The sequence below is a fragment of the Carassius gibelio genome, chromosome A23, assembly GCF_023724105.1.
Source record: "Carassius gibelio isolate Cgi1373 ecotype wild population from Czech Republic chromosome A23, carGib1.2-hapl.c, whole genome shotgun sequence".
Classification (NCBI taxonomy): Eukaryota; Metazoa; Chordata; class Actinopteri; order Cypriniformes; family Cyprinidae; genus Carassius; species Carassius gibelio.
The window spans coordinates 24,740,374-24,755,373 of record NC_068393.1 but is presented as its reverse complement, the minus strand read 5'-3'; the positions used below and the strand labels follow the sequence as shown (position 1 = coordinate 24,755,373).

The 15,000-nt window shown below is 35.5% G+C and overlaps 2 protein-coding genes across 3 annotated transcripts in view; one reads left to right on the top strand and one right to left on the bottom strand.

Annotated features, from left to right (window-relative positions):
* Positions 1–3,139, top strand: part of LOC127944306 (CXXC-type zinc finger protein 4-like) — a 5,738-nt gene extending 2,599 nt beyond the window's left edge. Inside the window, exons 2-3 of one of the 2 annotated variants that reach the window (XM_052540193.1) lie at positions 1–382; positions 1,834–3,139. The exon at positions 1–382 is cut by the window's left edge and continues 651 nt beyond it. In XM_052540193.1, coding sequence (XP_052396153.1) covers positions 1–382; positions 1,834–1,881 — 430 coding nt within the window. In that variant the 3' untranslated portion in view covers positions 1,882–3,139. The other variant, XM_052540192.1, reaches the window with a different exon arrangement.
* A 2,011-nt stretch (positions 3,140–5,150) lies between these two features.
* LOC127944512 (antiviral innate immune response receptor RIG-I-like) overlaps positions 5,151–15,000 on the bottom strand; it is a 14,409-nt gene continuing 4,559 nt past the window's right edge. The window contains exons 8-19 of the mRNA XM_052540502.1: positions 14,494–14,743; positions 12,698–12,860; positions 12,515–12,616; positions 12,274–12,431; positions 12,013–12,148; positions 11,778–11,923; positions 11,589–11,685; positions 10,696–10,866; positions 10,448–10,596; positions 10,209–10,355; positions 7,971–8,132; positions 5,151–6,494 (exon numbers count right to left, since the gene is read on the bottom strand). Of these exons, the coding sequence (XP_052396462.1) occupies positions 6,342–6,494; positions 7,971–8,132; positions 10,209–10,355; positions 10,448–10,596; positions 10,696–10,866; positions 11,589–11,685; positions 11,778–11,923; positions 12,013–12,148; positions 12,274–12,431; positions 12,515–12,616; positions 12,698–12,860; positions 14,494–14,743 (1,834 nt within the window). The 3' untranslated portion in view covers positions 5,151–6,341. The remainder of the gene's footprint in view (positions 6,495–7,970; positions 8,133–10,208; positions 10,356–10,447; positions 10,597–10,695; positions 10,867–11,588; positions 11,686–11,777; positions 11,924–12,012; positions 12,149–12,273; positions 12,432–12,514; positions 12,617–12,697; positions 12,861–14,493; positions 14,744–15,000) is intronic.

Genomic DNA, 15,000 nt, shown 5'->3' with positions numbered 1-15,000 from the left:
AGGGATGCCCCCATTGGGGGGTCTGTCGCTGCCACCGGGGGTCATTGTCATGACGACGCTTCACTCTGGTGCAGGGTCGTCAGGGGTCACGATGTCAGACAGTGCGTTTCAGATTGCCAACGTGGCGGCGGACTGCCAGCACAGCGGCTCGTCCTGCTCCGGTTCGCCCGCCGCTCTTAACGGAAACGTCAACGGCAGCTGCAGCAGCAACGGTAGCGGAGCGGCTAAGCGCAAGCGTAAGCGCTGCGGCGTGTGCGCCCCCTGCAGGAGGCTCATTAACTGCGGCGTGTGCAGCTCCTGTCGAAACAGAAAGACGGGTCATCAGATCTGCAAGTTCAGAAAGTGTGAAGAACTGAAGAAGAAACCCGGCAGCACGATGGAGGTGGGATTCTCACACGCACTCACACATATGCAGGGAGCTCTGCTGAAGTGGGCTGTTTGATTGGCTGCGGGTTTGGAGTAGAGCCCAGTCTTGGCACGAGCGACCGTAGTTAACCATCAGGCATTAATGTCTGTGTGTGTGTGTGTGTGTGTTAGCTGATGGCTTGAGTCCTCTTAAGCTGGAAAAATGCCCTTACACTCAAGCACACACTTTATCTCTCTCTCACACACAGTCAGTATTGAAGGCGGAGAGATGAGGCAACATGTTGTAAGTTCTCTGTAATAATACAAAGACAGCTTAATCTATTCACAACCTGTTAACACCACTCACCAGAATCAAAATCAAGACCAGTGTAGAAGTGACTTTCAAACCAAGCATCTTTCCCACTGGAATGACGTGATAGTTCACAGAACAATGGTAAATGTGAACGCACCTGTACACGGGAAGATTTTAAAGGCCTGTTCGCGCCAGTTATGTTAACTACATTAGCAGACAACATTTTATGTTTAGTCTAAGTCTGCATTGCAGTTTTGTCTTCTGCTGCTTTACATACTCGTGCTCTTTAAAGTCAGATGGATTGTTCTGAAATATTCTGAAAGTGATTCCAACATTATCATTTCTGTGTGTAGATATAGTTGTGGTGCATCCTTCATTATTCTCATTATAGTTATCATCTTTGGTGCGGACAGGCTTTAAGAGTTTGTTTGGACTCTCCCCGGCACTGCATTTGTGATGTTTCAGTACATTTAAAGAAAAAAATCCAAGATGTGCAGTGTTAGGGAGGGTCCAGAAACATTAATGCATTTGGCAGACGCTTTTATTCAAAACAACTTACACTGAATGCAAGATGTACATTTTTATCAGTTCACACATTCCCTGGTTTCTGAACCCAAAACCCCAAATTGGTAACTCCATGCTCGAATGTTTGAGCTACAGAAACACCTTAGTAGCAAGTAAACTAGATTTCCAAGACATCTACACATAGTTCAGAGTAATATCCAATCAATGCAAAAAATGTGAAAAAACACATTTACTAGTTTACGTGCTACTTTTTTCCCCAACAAAACTCATGTTGTTCAATCCTCTCACACTTTTATCAAATCCAGTGACTAAAAGATTCATAATTACATTCATGCATGAACCAGACGCTTTTGATCCAAAGAGAAACAAAAGCAATTCTTCAACGAGCCAACAGTAATCGTTGCATAAAGTCTCAGCTAACGGAAACACGGTTGCGAGGGCCTTTGCATACAGATGGTCGGCTTCGTCTGTTGTTTCCGTTTTCCCAATTTAATTCTTATTTGTGATGAATCAATTTTTGAACCATTGCATCTTATTGTGGAGATGGTTCACACCAAATGGCACATCATTTCTGTGATTAACTGGGCCATTAAATCCAGTTTAACTGGAATCTATCCAGCATTCCCACTGTCTCCTGTGTCTTCCCTCAGAGAGCACCGTCAGCCGGAGCCGCAGACACCTTCCGCTGGTTCTTCTGAAGAACCCGCCACCAATCCACGTCACAAAACCGGACTCGAACACTAGAAGATCAGATCACCGCCCTCCTCTCTCTCTAGCCCTTCCCCTCAGGACAGCACTGAAGAGACGTCGAGGGCAAGTCTCTGGGTCTCAGACCGACCCCACCTCAACCAAACACTAACTGACGTAGAGAAACAGAGACTTCAGTCGTATCAGGACCCCATCCGAGCTTAAAGGAATAGTTCACCTGAAAGCCAACATACAGTTGTCATTTACTCACCCTCATGTCGTTTATCAATCACTCGCTTTCTTCAGAAGACAAAAGGAGGTTGTAATGAAGCAAATGAGGTCCGTCAAACTCTAAACTCACAAAACAAATTGCATAAAAGCTGTCCATATAAGATTAATGCACTAGGTTTTCTGAAGTCGGTTTTCTGTTGGGAAAAGATTTGTCACAAACCATCAACTTTAGAAGACATCATGGATCAGTTCCCTTTTTATTTGATTGAAAGAAACAACCATGTTATACTTTTTAAAATGCATTTTTTTCCACAATAGAAAGTCTATATGATTGATGCACTACGAGTTCTCAAGTCATGATCGTTTTGTGTTGGGAAAAGACTAGAAATCAGATCAGAAACGATCATTTTTGCTCTTCCTTCATTTGATTGAATCAGGATATTATTGAAAAGTTCACCTTGCTCCACAGAAAGAAGTCCATACGATTGATGCACTATATTTTAGGTTCTCTGAAGCCAGTTTTGAGTTGCAAAAAGACTCTTTTTCTTCCTTTCAGGACCAAACAACCATTTTACATCCCCTTTCATTTGATCAACCAGGATATTCTTTAAAAATCCACTGTGTTTTACAGAAGAAAGAAAGCCAGAGGTTATAAAAGCAAGTGCATACGATTGATATTCCAGGTTCCCTGATATCAGTTTTGTTGAGAAAATAATGAAAGATTTTCAACCATTTGACCTCCTCTTTCGTTTGATTGAAAGGAAAACCCAGGATATTATTGAAAAAACTATCCTTGTTCCACAGAAGAACGTAAGTCATAAAGGTTTGGGGCGAGCAAATGACGACAGAAAAGGTGAATCTCTGAGCGAACGACTCCTTTAGACCTCCTTTCTGTTGCATGGGTAGAAAAGTGTTTTGTTTCTAACTGAAGACTTTAAGAAGATCTTTGTTTATTGCTGTTGTGACGCCTCACTGTCTTGATGAGTAAGAGACTCTTAGGATGGCTTGTTGATTAAATGTGATCCTTTTTGAACTGTGCCTTTCTGTGCGTCTCCTTTATTTGTGCAGAACACCCCATCATGCATTTATTCACCACTGAGATGTTTCGTGAAATGCATAACTCTCACAAAGGAATCAACAAGAGGTTTGATTTGAACGAGATATCACGTATCCGAGGGCTGGCAGTGCGACGTGATAAGACTGAGTTTATATGGCGTTTCTAATTCTGATCCCTTCGAGCACAGATGAGCAGGAAAAGATGGCGGAGGCATATCTCGGCGTTAAAGCGCTCAGCACATCACTGTACATGTCATCTCTTTATTGTTGGGCCTCTATGACGACTCCCATGTTGCTAGGCAACATGAATTACAATGACATGAAGTCCTGTGTTCTAGAAAGAGGGAGGGGCCAAGAGATGCCTTCAGTCTGCCTGAGATTTACATCACACACGTCTTCTGTGTGTGTGTGTGTGTGTGTGTGTGTGTGAGAGAGAGAGAGAGAGAGAGGGAGGGACAAAGACATATTCTCCTGCCACATATATATATACATAAATGACAGGAGAATATGTCTTTGTCCCTCTCACACACACACAAAGGCAATGATAAAATTTCATATACTGCATATATATATATATGAAATGTTATTGTTAAATCTCACTACATACAAATCTGCATATATAATTTATGTTTATATATTCTGATTTAGACAGACAGACAGATAGATAGAAATCAATATATATATATATATATATATATATATATATATATATATATATATATATATATATATATATATATAAATAAAAGATGGGGAAACTAAACAAGAAATAATTATTTCAAACTGTAATTCCTAAAATCTTAACACATACATCTATCTTTAAATTACACACAACCCGCATAAATCATGGAGATTATACACACACACACACACACACACTCTCTCACACACACACTCTCTCACACACGCACACACACTCACGCACACACAAACACAGACTCGCACACACACTGACACACACACAGAGACACACACACGCTCTCTCTCTCACACACAGACTCACACAGACACACACACACACACACACAGCAGCAGAGAGACTCACACAGACACACACACACAGAGACACACACTCACACACACAGACTCACACACACGCAGCAGCAGAGACTCACACACACAAACTCACACACACACACACTCACACACACACACACACACACAGCAGCAGAGAGACTCACACAGACACACACACACAGAGACACACACTCACACACACAGACACACACACAGAGACACACACACACTCACACAGACTCACACACACACAGCAGCAGAGACTCACACACACAAACTCACACACACACACACACACACACACACACACAGACTCACACACACACACACACTCACACAGACTCACACACACACACACTCACACAGACTCACACACACACACATACACACACACACACTCGGGGAACGCTGGGATTTCGAGCATCATTAACTCCAGGGTTTATAGACTGTCATTAATCGTTGTAATTGAACGGTTTTACACCCCACCGGGCAAATAATTTATCAAGAGAAATATTGGAAAAATCATTCTTTTTTTAGGGCCTTTTTTATAGTGAATTATTTTCAAAGCAATTAAACACATTTTCTTCCTGAGTTCCCAAGTGCCATATTCAGATGTCTAGTATATTATTGTAATATGATGCATTTTATATTTCAGTTTGCTTAAATTTTAAAACCAGTTCCAAAAATACTACCATAATGCATGAATACAATAATATATATATATATATATATATATATATATATATATATATATATATATAGTTTTGAATTTCTGCGATTACAATGCAATATTTGTAAGTACCAAAATAAAAAATGTGCTTAATAATGAAAATGTTCCTTAAAAAATGTTTTTTCTTAACATATTTTTTTTTTATTGTGGATTAATAAAATATTAACATTTTTAAATTAATTTCAGTTAACATCAACAAACTAAACGTTTATATCAAATGTATCAGATCAAATTCATATCAAATAATTCCATTATTAATTACTTTAATATTCAAGATTCCATCAACAAATCAGACATTACACACATAATCTACGACTAAATTACATAGTCATGTCTAATTAATAAATGTAATTTATTAAAGGCACCCTGGCCAAGTTCAAATTAAAATACAATACATAAAAAACATTAAAAGTGTCATTTGCAGAAAGGTTTCAGTAACATCACAAACTAATGAGACTAATTCTGATTAACGATTATTATCTGTGTGTGTGTGTGTGTGTGTGTGAGTGTGTGTGTGTTTGTGTTTTTGTGTCTTTGTGTGTGTGTGTATTTGTGTTTGTGTGTGTGTGTGTTTGTGTTTGTGTGTGCGTGTGTGTTTGTGTGTGCGTGTATGTGTTTGCTTGTGTGTATTTGTATTTGTGTGTGTGTGTGTGTCTGTTTGTGTGTGTTTGTGTATTTGTGTTTGTATGTTTGTGTGTGTGTATTTGTGTTTGTGTGTGTGTGTGTGTTTGTGTGTGTGTTTGTGTGTGTGTTTGTGTGTGTTTGTGTGCGCGTGTTTGGTTGTGTGTGCGTGTGTTTTTGTGTGTGCGTGTATGTGTTTGTGTGTTTGTGTGTGTGTCTGTTTGTGTTTGTGTGTGTGTATTTGTGTTTGTATGTTTGTGTGTGTGTATTTATGTTTGTGTGAGTGTGTTTGTGCGTGTGTGTTTGTGTGTGTGTGTGTGTGTGTGTGTTTGTGTATTTGTGTGTGTGTTTGTGTGTGTGTGTGTGTTTGTGTATTTGTGTGTGTGTTTGTGTGTGTGTGTGTGTTTGTGTGTGTGTTTGTGTATGTGTTTGTGTGTGTGTGTGTTTGTGTGTGCGTATGTGTGTGTTTGTGTGTGTGTTTATGTGTGCGTGCGTGTGTTTTTTTGTTTTTGCGTGTGTGTATTTGTGTTTGTGTGTGTGTCTGTTTGTGTGTGTGTATTTGTGTGTTTGTTTGTGTGTGTGTGTGTGTGTGTCTGTTTGTGTGTGTGTTTGTGTGTGTGTGTGTGGTGTTAAGAGAATATATCATCTGGATTACTCAATCACAGTTCATCAAATTAAAAAAATACCTACAATTAGAATAAGATGCGAAAAGTCCTATTTTAATAATTTTTGGATGATATTTTAGTGTAAGTTCCCTTGATCCACACACACACACACACACACACACACACACACAGGAGGAGTGTGTGATGGTCCTCAGTCTCTCGGCCGCCACGTCTCAGGTGGGATCTCCGTCATGTCAAACTCACGCATGGCAAACGTAACGTCACGCCACTTCCTGAAGTACTGCTGTCTGCCGGTGACACAATCCTGCACCACATAGCTCTCGATCTTCACCAGCGGCAGATCCTGGAGTCACACCAACACACGAGATCATATTTAACACACATCTATCTGCACAGTGACAGTGACAAAAGCAGTCTGGAGTCTCTGGGGTATATCTGTAGCAATAGCCAATAATACATTGTATGAGTCAAAATTATACATTTCTCTTTGATGCCAAAAATCATTAGGATATTAACTGAAGATCATGTTCCATGAAGATATTTTGTAAATGTCCTACTGCAAATATATCAAAACATCATTTTTGACAAGTAATATACATTGCTAAGAATTCATCTGAACAACTTTAAAGATGATTTTCTCAATATTTAGGTTTTTTTGCTCCCTCAGATTTATAATAGTTGTATTACAGACAAATATCGTCCGATCATAACAAACCATACATCAATGGAGAGATGATTTATATTTGACATTTTAGACTGGTTTTGTGGTCCGGGGTCACATATTACATTTTAAAAGTAATTTTTTATGGATTACATGATTACAATATTCACACAAGGGCAGTAAGTAATTTATAATTGATTGATTCTTCCTAATTCTTCTTCTTTTTTTTTTTTTTTTGTCAGCCAAACCTTTTAAAATTAAATATTTACTAGAAACATTTCTGAGGAACTTCTGATTTAAAGTAATTAACAACATTTTTATGGTTCTCTGATGTTGGTCAATGGTCACATTGACATGCAGGTAAACTAAATATAAACTAAAAATTAAAATGTTTATATTTTTAGTGTTTAAGTGTTTTTTTTCTTCTATATTTAGGATTTTATTAATTATTAGCTTTTTATCAACTCGGTCAAACCCACTGCAGATCTCACATTAAGCTCAGTTTTTGTTGTTGATATCCAAAAAAATTAGTTTTTTTCTCTTTGCTTTTTTTTATTTTTTATATCAATACAGTATGTGTAATGGTAAGTAAATTAACAAGTTTGATAAAAAAATGTAAAATAATAATAATAATAATAATTAGCCAGAATACACAAGCTTTCTATCAGAACTGTTTAAGTGTTGTTTTATGTACTCGCAAATAAAAATACTTTAAGATTTATAAATATATCTGTTCTTGAAGTTTTGATAGAAAACATTTTTGACTTGTTGAGGTGTTTCATCTGTTCAGAGTCAGGGTTATTATCGTTAACTAAAACTAAATCTATAAAAAAAAAAAATATATAAAAAAGATAAAATTTTTATTTATTTATTAAATTTAATTAAATATTTCAGCTTGCTGCTAAAACACCATTTCTTATTTTTCGGTTTATTTTTAGTTGAAGTACTAAAACAACTAAAACTAAAACCTGATCAATATTATAGACAAAACAATAAAACTGATGAAAAAAACAAAAGAAATACTAACATTTGAAACAAAATTAAAATGAAAACAAAATTCTAAAATAAAAAAATAATTCAAAATATAAACAAAAATGCATAATATATGATGCATGAGGCTCAGAATCTCTTTGTGGATAATGAAATGCTCAGAGTCACCTGGATGGTGAGGTACGAGGCGATGAGACCCCAGTCCTGCTTGCACTCGGCACAGAGCATCTTCTCTTTCTTACAGAAGCCCGAGAAGGATCTTGGGTTCTTATGGGGAGCAGTTGTACAGCGCTCGAACATTGAGCGATCCAGAACGATGTGATGAGCGCCCTGCAGGACGGAGAGAAGGAGAAAGATGAACGGAGTGATGGGTCAAAATTAACACTTTCCTAAAAAATCTGTGAGAACCACTAGAGTTTCATAAACTGTTTGCCCTTTTACATAATTTCTTTATTTACATTTTGAATGAAAATTTCAACTATTTAAAAACTTTCGTGCGTTCACAGTCCTATGGAAGCATGTTTCCACAAAGGGGTAAAAAAAAGGTAAATGTGATATTTTATCTCACAATTTAGACTTTTTTTCCATCAAGCAATTTAGCATTTTTTGAGCTTATAATTTGCAGTTGTGAGATTAATTCTGAGGAAAAAAATTAGAAAAGTGAGATATAAACTGACATTAGTAAGAAAAAATGTAGAGTTTTATGATTTCAATGATTTTTTTAAGCATAAATTTGAAGTAGTTTAAAAAAACTTGAAGTTTTAAGGTTTTAAGTATTTTGTTAAAGATTAAAGTATTTTCAAAGCTTGGAGTTTGAAGGATTTTGGTATTTTTACGCTTTAAGTAGTTTGAAAAGCTTGACAAGCTTGACAGTCAAGTATTTTTAAATGTTAAATTTTAAGCAGACTGAAAAACTAGAAGTTTGATTGTTTTAAGTCATTTTAAGTTAAGTAGTTTGAAAAGCTAGAAGTTTGAATGTGTAAAATATTTTTAAGTTCAAAGTAGTTTAAAAAGCTTGAAATTCATAAGTTTGAAGTTGTTTATAAAAGAAAGAAGTTTGACAGTTAATTATTTTTAAGTTTGAAGTAGTTTTAAATCTTTAAGTTTGTAGGTTGTAAGTATTTTTTAAGTACGAAGTAGTTTAAAAAGCTTGACATTTTTAAGTTTTTAATATTTCAAAGTTTCAAGTCTTTAAAAGCTTGACATTTGATGATTTTATGTATTTATTAAGTTTGAAGTAGTTTGAAAATCTTAAAGTTTGAGTAATTTAAGTATTTTTAAATTGGAATCAGATTAAAATGCTTAAAGTTTAAATGTTTTAAGTTTTATGCAATTTGAAAAGCTTAAAGTTTGAAGGTTAAGTACTTTCGAGTTTGAAGTAGTTTAAAAGCTTGAAGGATTTCAGTATTTTTAAGTTTGAAGGTTTAAAGTATGTTTATGTTTTAAGTAGTTTGAAAAGCATGCAGGTTAAGTGTTTTTAAATTTGAAAAAGTGGGGGAAGCTTGACAGTTGAGTAGTTTGAAAAGATAGAAGTTTAAAAATGTAAAATATTTTTAAGTTTTAAAAAGATTGAAGTTTGAAAGTTAAGAATTTTTAAGTTTGAAGTGGTCTGAAAAGCTTAAAGTTTAAAAAGTGAAGTACTTTCAAGTTTGAAGTAGTTTAAAATCTTGAAAAATTGTGGTATATTTATGTTTTAAGGAGTTCGAAAAGCTTGCAGGTTAAGTATTTTAATAAGTAAGTAGTTTAAAAAGTCATTTAAAAACCTTGACATTTGATGGTTTCATTTATTTATTAAGTTTGAAGTAATTTGAAAAGCTTAAAGTTTGAAGGTTAAGTACTTTCAAGTTTGAAGTAGTTTTAAAAGCTTGAAGTTTGAAGGTTTTAAGTATTTGTTATGTTTTAAGGAGTTTGAAAATCTTGCAGGTTAAATATTTGTAAATTCTAAATAGTGGGAAAAGCTAGAAGTTTGAATGGTTAAAATATTTTTAAGTTCGAAGTAGTTTAAAAAGCTTGAAATTCTTAAGTTTTTAATTTGAAGTTGGCAGTTGTTTGAAAAGATAGAAGTTTGACAGTTAAGTATTTTTAACTTCAAAGTAGTATAATAGGTTTAACTTTGTAGGTTTTAAGTATTTTTTAAGTTCACAGCATTTTAAAAAGTTAGAAATTTGATGGATTTATCTATTTATTAAGTTTGAAGTAGTTTGAAAAGCCTAAAGTTAGAAGAATTTAAGTATTTTTAAATTGGAATCAGATTGAAATGCTTGAGTTTTGAACGTTTTAAGTAATTTTTTAAGATTTAAGTAATTTGAAAAGCTTTACGTTACAAGCTTAAGTATTTTTAAGTTTGAAGTAGTTTAAAAACTTGAAGTTTTTAAGGGTTTGGGTATTAAATTATGAAGGTGATACCTGCACGACTCTGATGTCGTCACTCCTGCATGCAAACCTCTTGCACTTGCAGCAGAGGAGCTCGTAACTGCCCTGGGTTTTGGGTTTTTCGGGACTGGCACTGATGTGATCCCTCCGGGCTTTGTCTTCCCTCTGGAACATGTCCACCTGAACACACACACATACATGTTCGTACAGTCTAGTGCTGCCACACAGCAGAGATGCACTGATGTTTAAAACATGCGGTGGAAGTGCAGAACCTTGTTTCTGAGGTCGGCGGGGCGGCTCTGCAGCTGCTCGATGGCCTCCTCCACCATCTTCTCCTTAAACATGTTTATTTTCTCCTTCGCAATGCGCTCCTTATTACTGGAGATCAGGAAACACCGGCTGCCCTCCGCTCGACCACGACCTGCACACACACACACACACACACACATTTATGCATCAGAGGGAGTGTGTGTGTGTGTGTGTTTATATGTGTGTAAAAGCATGTGCATATGTTTGTTACCTCGAACTTGCACCATCTTTACCACGTTTCCCACATATTCATACATCAGAACCAAGTTGCACTGTGGGATATCGATGCCTTCATCAGCGACCGATGTGGCGATGAGCATCTTGCTCTGATCAGAGCTCTTAAAGGATTCCAGAATCCCTCTCTGATTGTTCGGAGTCATTCCTGCAGCACAACAACACAAACGCACATCAATTCGGACTGAAAACCATTTAAAAAATCCATTATAAAAAAAAAATACATAAATTAATAAAAATAAATTAAAACTACATAAACATTTTTTTTAACGTAAATAAAAACATATAGAAAAAATAAAGAAAACAATTTAAATCAAAATATTAACAACCACAATAGAAATTTAACTAAAAACTATTTCGTAGGGCTACTTTTAGAAAATAATCTAATTGCAATTGTTCTGACAAAAATTGTGATATCCCTTTCTTTTCTTTTTCTATTTTTGTTTTTATAAATAAAAGCTCAAGACTTGCCGTGCCTGTTTTTTTGGCCAGAAAATATAATTTTATTTCAATATGCATTTAAAATAATAATAATAATAATTGTACTGTAAAATAAAAATATTATTATCATTAATAAATGTTTAATTTAACCAAATAAACAATATGAAAAAATAATGCATGATTATAAGAACTTAATAAAAAATTTGTAACATAAATAAAATTATTAGTATTATTTATTTTATTATTATATTATAGCACAACTGTAAAATTACAATACAGTTTTGTCATTTTCAAACATTAAACCTTTGAGCTTTTATTCCAGCTCTGCTTTTTAATTCCAAATTTTATTTTTATTATGTAAATTTGTCTGCAAAACTAATCCCAAGCACTGCGTCAGTCCATTTTGCACAGGAATGTTTGGATTCCCACCTGATCCAGTAAAGTTGGATTTCCGTCCTTTTCCAATCAGGACTCCAGGCTTCAGGAACTTCAGGGAATCAGTCTCGTCGATCCATTTCTTCATGGCCTTATTTATAAAGGTGCACAAACACACACAGGTGAATCCTAAAACAGGTTTGAAGAAGCATGCAGATGTCAGGTCACAGAGGTCAGACTCACGTCGGCGAGGGCTCGTGTCTTGACGAACATGACGGTGCGCGTCTGATCGTTATTGTGGTATTCTTCCTCCAGGATGAACTTCAGCTCATCGAGTTTAGGGTTCTGCTCCCCCTCGGTGGCCAGACGCAGTAACTGCGGCCGCTGACCTGCGTCTCACACACACACACACACTCAGACTCGAAACACACGTGTGATGTGCGTCTGTCTGTGAGCTCAGTGAGAGGAGGATTCTTACAGTCGTAGAGCGCGGTCAGCTTCCTCTCGGTCTCGCCGTAGCCGGCGTTTCGGACCTGATCAAAGAACGCGTCCAGATAATCCAGCGCATCTTTAGTCCGCGCGTCTTCATTAATGATCAGAGCATCGTTATATTTCTGAGGGAGATGAGAGCATCACAGAACCCGATCATATGATGTTTGATCAAATCACTGATTTTGCAATCAAATCATTTGAAATACTAGGCATCATGAACAATATTTTCTCTCTCTCTCTCTCTCACCCGCAGGTGTTCAGTGTAGTTGTAGAGATCTCTGCAGATGCGTCTCTCCTCGTCTGCGTTCTTCATCTGTAAGACTTTGCAGCTCTTTTGAACAGAGACGATCCATTGCTCATATTTCTGCGAGCCGTACTCGCGGTTCTGGATGTTCGACAGGTTCTCTGAGAGAGAGACGGACACGTGTGTGTTAGTGTGTGTGTGTGTGTGTGTGTACAGCGTGTGTGTGCAGGTGTGGACTGCGTACCGATGTTGAAGGTCTTCTGCGCCAGCTGCTCGATGTTACTCATGATGTTTTTGATTATTCTGATGAAGGGGTGACTCGTGCACTGTTGAACCTCAAAAAACACTGACACACACACACACACACATGGCATTAATAATCACGTGTCGTAGCTAATGTCGTATGTGTGTACTGTATTTTGCTGACTTTTCTCAGGCGTGTGCACGTATGACTTGAGCTCATCCTTGTGCTGGGTGACTGTGGTGATGACCCTGGTGTCCAGGTTGGCACAGAGCTGTAAGATGTTGTTCTCTGCCTCCAGTCCGTTCTTGAATGAACCGATGCCGACCGACGCGGTCAGGCCCACAATCTGAGAGTAAACCAATCAGGACACGGATATAAGAAAAGAACAGAATACAACTGGATATAGCAATTATAGAAAAGACAACTACATAGCTACATAGGCCAAGCAGTTCGGAAGAGGTAAAGTAATGAATGTAGAAATAGAACAAAACAGGATAAGACAACAGTGTGGAAATAAAATAAAAAAAGAGAACAAAACAGGACTGAATAAGACTAAATAATGGTTGATAAAAAAGATAAATAAATAAATAAAATAATAAAAAAGGATTTGATAAGATAGGATCTGCGCCCCTACATAAAATAAAAATAATTAACTATAATACAATAATTAATGTAAAAATAGAACAAACCAGGACTGGGTAAAACAATATACTGGGTGATAAAAAAAGAAAAGAAAAGTAAAGATAAAAAAAAAAGAATTTAAATAAAAATAGACCAAAAGAATATAATAGAATAAAATATAACAACAAAACAGAACATAATATAACAGAATAAAATAGAACAGGACAGAATAGAATAGAATAACAGAATAGAAAAAAATAATAACAACCGAGTATAATATAATAGAACAGAATAGAATAAAAAGAAATAGAACAAAATAGAATGAAATAGAACAGAATATGATAATAGAATAAAATAAAAATAAAAAATAGAATAAAATAGAACAACAGAATACAATAAAATAGACCAGAACAGAATACAATAAAAATAAATAGAACAGAATAGAATGAAATATAACAGGATATAATAATAGAACAGAATACAACAACAGAACAGAATAAAAAAAATAGAACAATATAAAATAGAACATAATAAAATAGAACAGGACAGAATAGAATAGAATAACATAGAACCAAATATAATAAAATAAAAGAGAACAACAGAATAGAATAGAATTAAATAAAATAGAACAGGATAGAATAGAATAGAATAACATAGAACCAAATATAATAAAATAAAAGAGAACAACAGAATAGAATAAAATAAAATAAAATAGAACAGGATAGAATAGAATAACATAGAACCTGTTATAATATAATAAAAGAGAACAAAAAACAGAACAGGATAGAATTAAATAGAATAGAATAGAATTAAATAAAATAGAACAGTACAGGATAGAATAGAATAACATAGAATGAATATAATAGAATAAAAGAGAACAACAGAACAGAATAGAATAGAATTAAATAAAACAGAACAGAATAGAACAGGACAGAATAGAATAGAATAACATAGAACCGGATATAATAGAATAAAAGAGAACAACAGAACAGAATAGAATAGAATTAAATAGAACAAAAAAAGCACAGAATAGAATAAAACAGACCAACATAATAGAATAAAATAAAATATAACAACAGAATAGAATAAAAAACAGAACACAATAGAATAGAACAGAATAGAATAAAAAAACAGAGTAGAATAGAATGAAATAGAACAAAATAGAATAATAGAATAAAATTGAACAGAATAGAATAAAATAGAAAAGCAGAGAATAGAATGAAATAGAACAGAATAGAATAATAGAATAAAATAGACCAGAATAGAATAGAATGAAAATAACAGAATATATAATATAATAGAACAACAGAACCGAAGAGAACAGAAGAGGTTGTGGATTATAATGGAGTGCGGTGCACCTGTGGCAGTAAGTGTGTGCCGCTGGAGAGTTTGGTGTCCAGGTAGCGGGTCATGATGTTGTTGTAGGGGTGTTTTCCGGTCGTGTTGTGACACTCGTCGAACAGGATGAGTGACAGCATCTCCAGAGACGTCACGTCAGCGCTCTGCAGCGCGTTCACCAGGATCTGAGCCGTCATCACCACAATATCATTATTCTCTATGAGGCAGTGCACGGGCACATGGTCCATATCACCACACATCCCCGTCACCCTGCAGATCACAACACACACACACACACACACACACACACACCGTCATCTACAGCTGGAATCATCCTAATGGTTCAATGTTTCTGAAAAGAGTCGCTCAAGCTCACTAAGGGTGCATTTATTAGACAGATGCATTTAATACAGTTAGAATTCTGAAATATTATTCTAATTTAAATCAGCTGTTTTCTGTGTGAATCTGTGTTAAAGTGTAATGTATTTCTGTGATGCTCCGCTGTATTTTCAGCATCATTCCTCCAG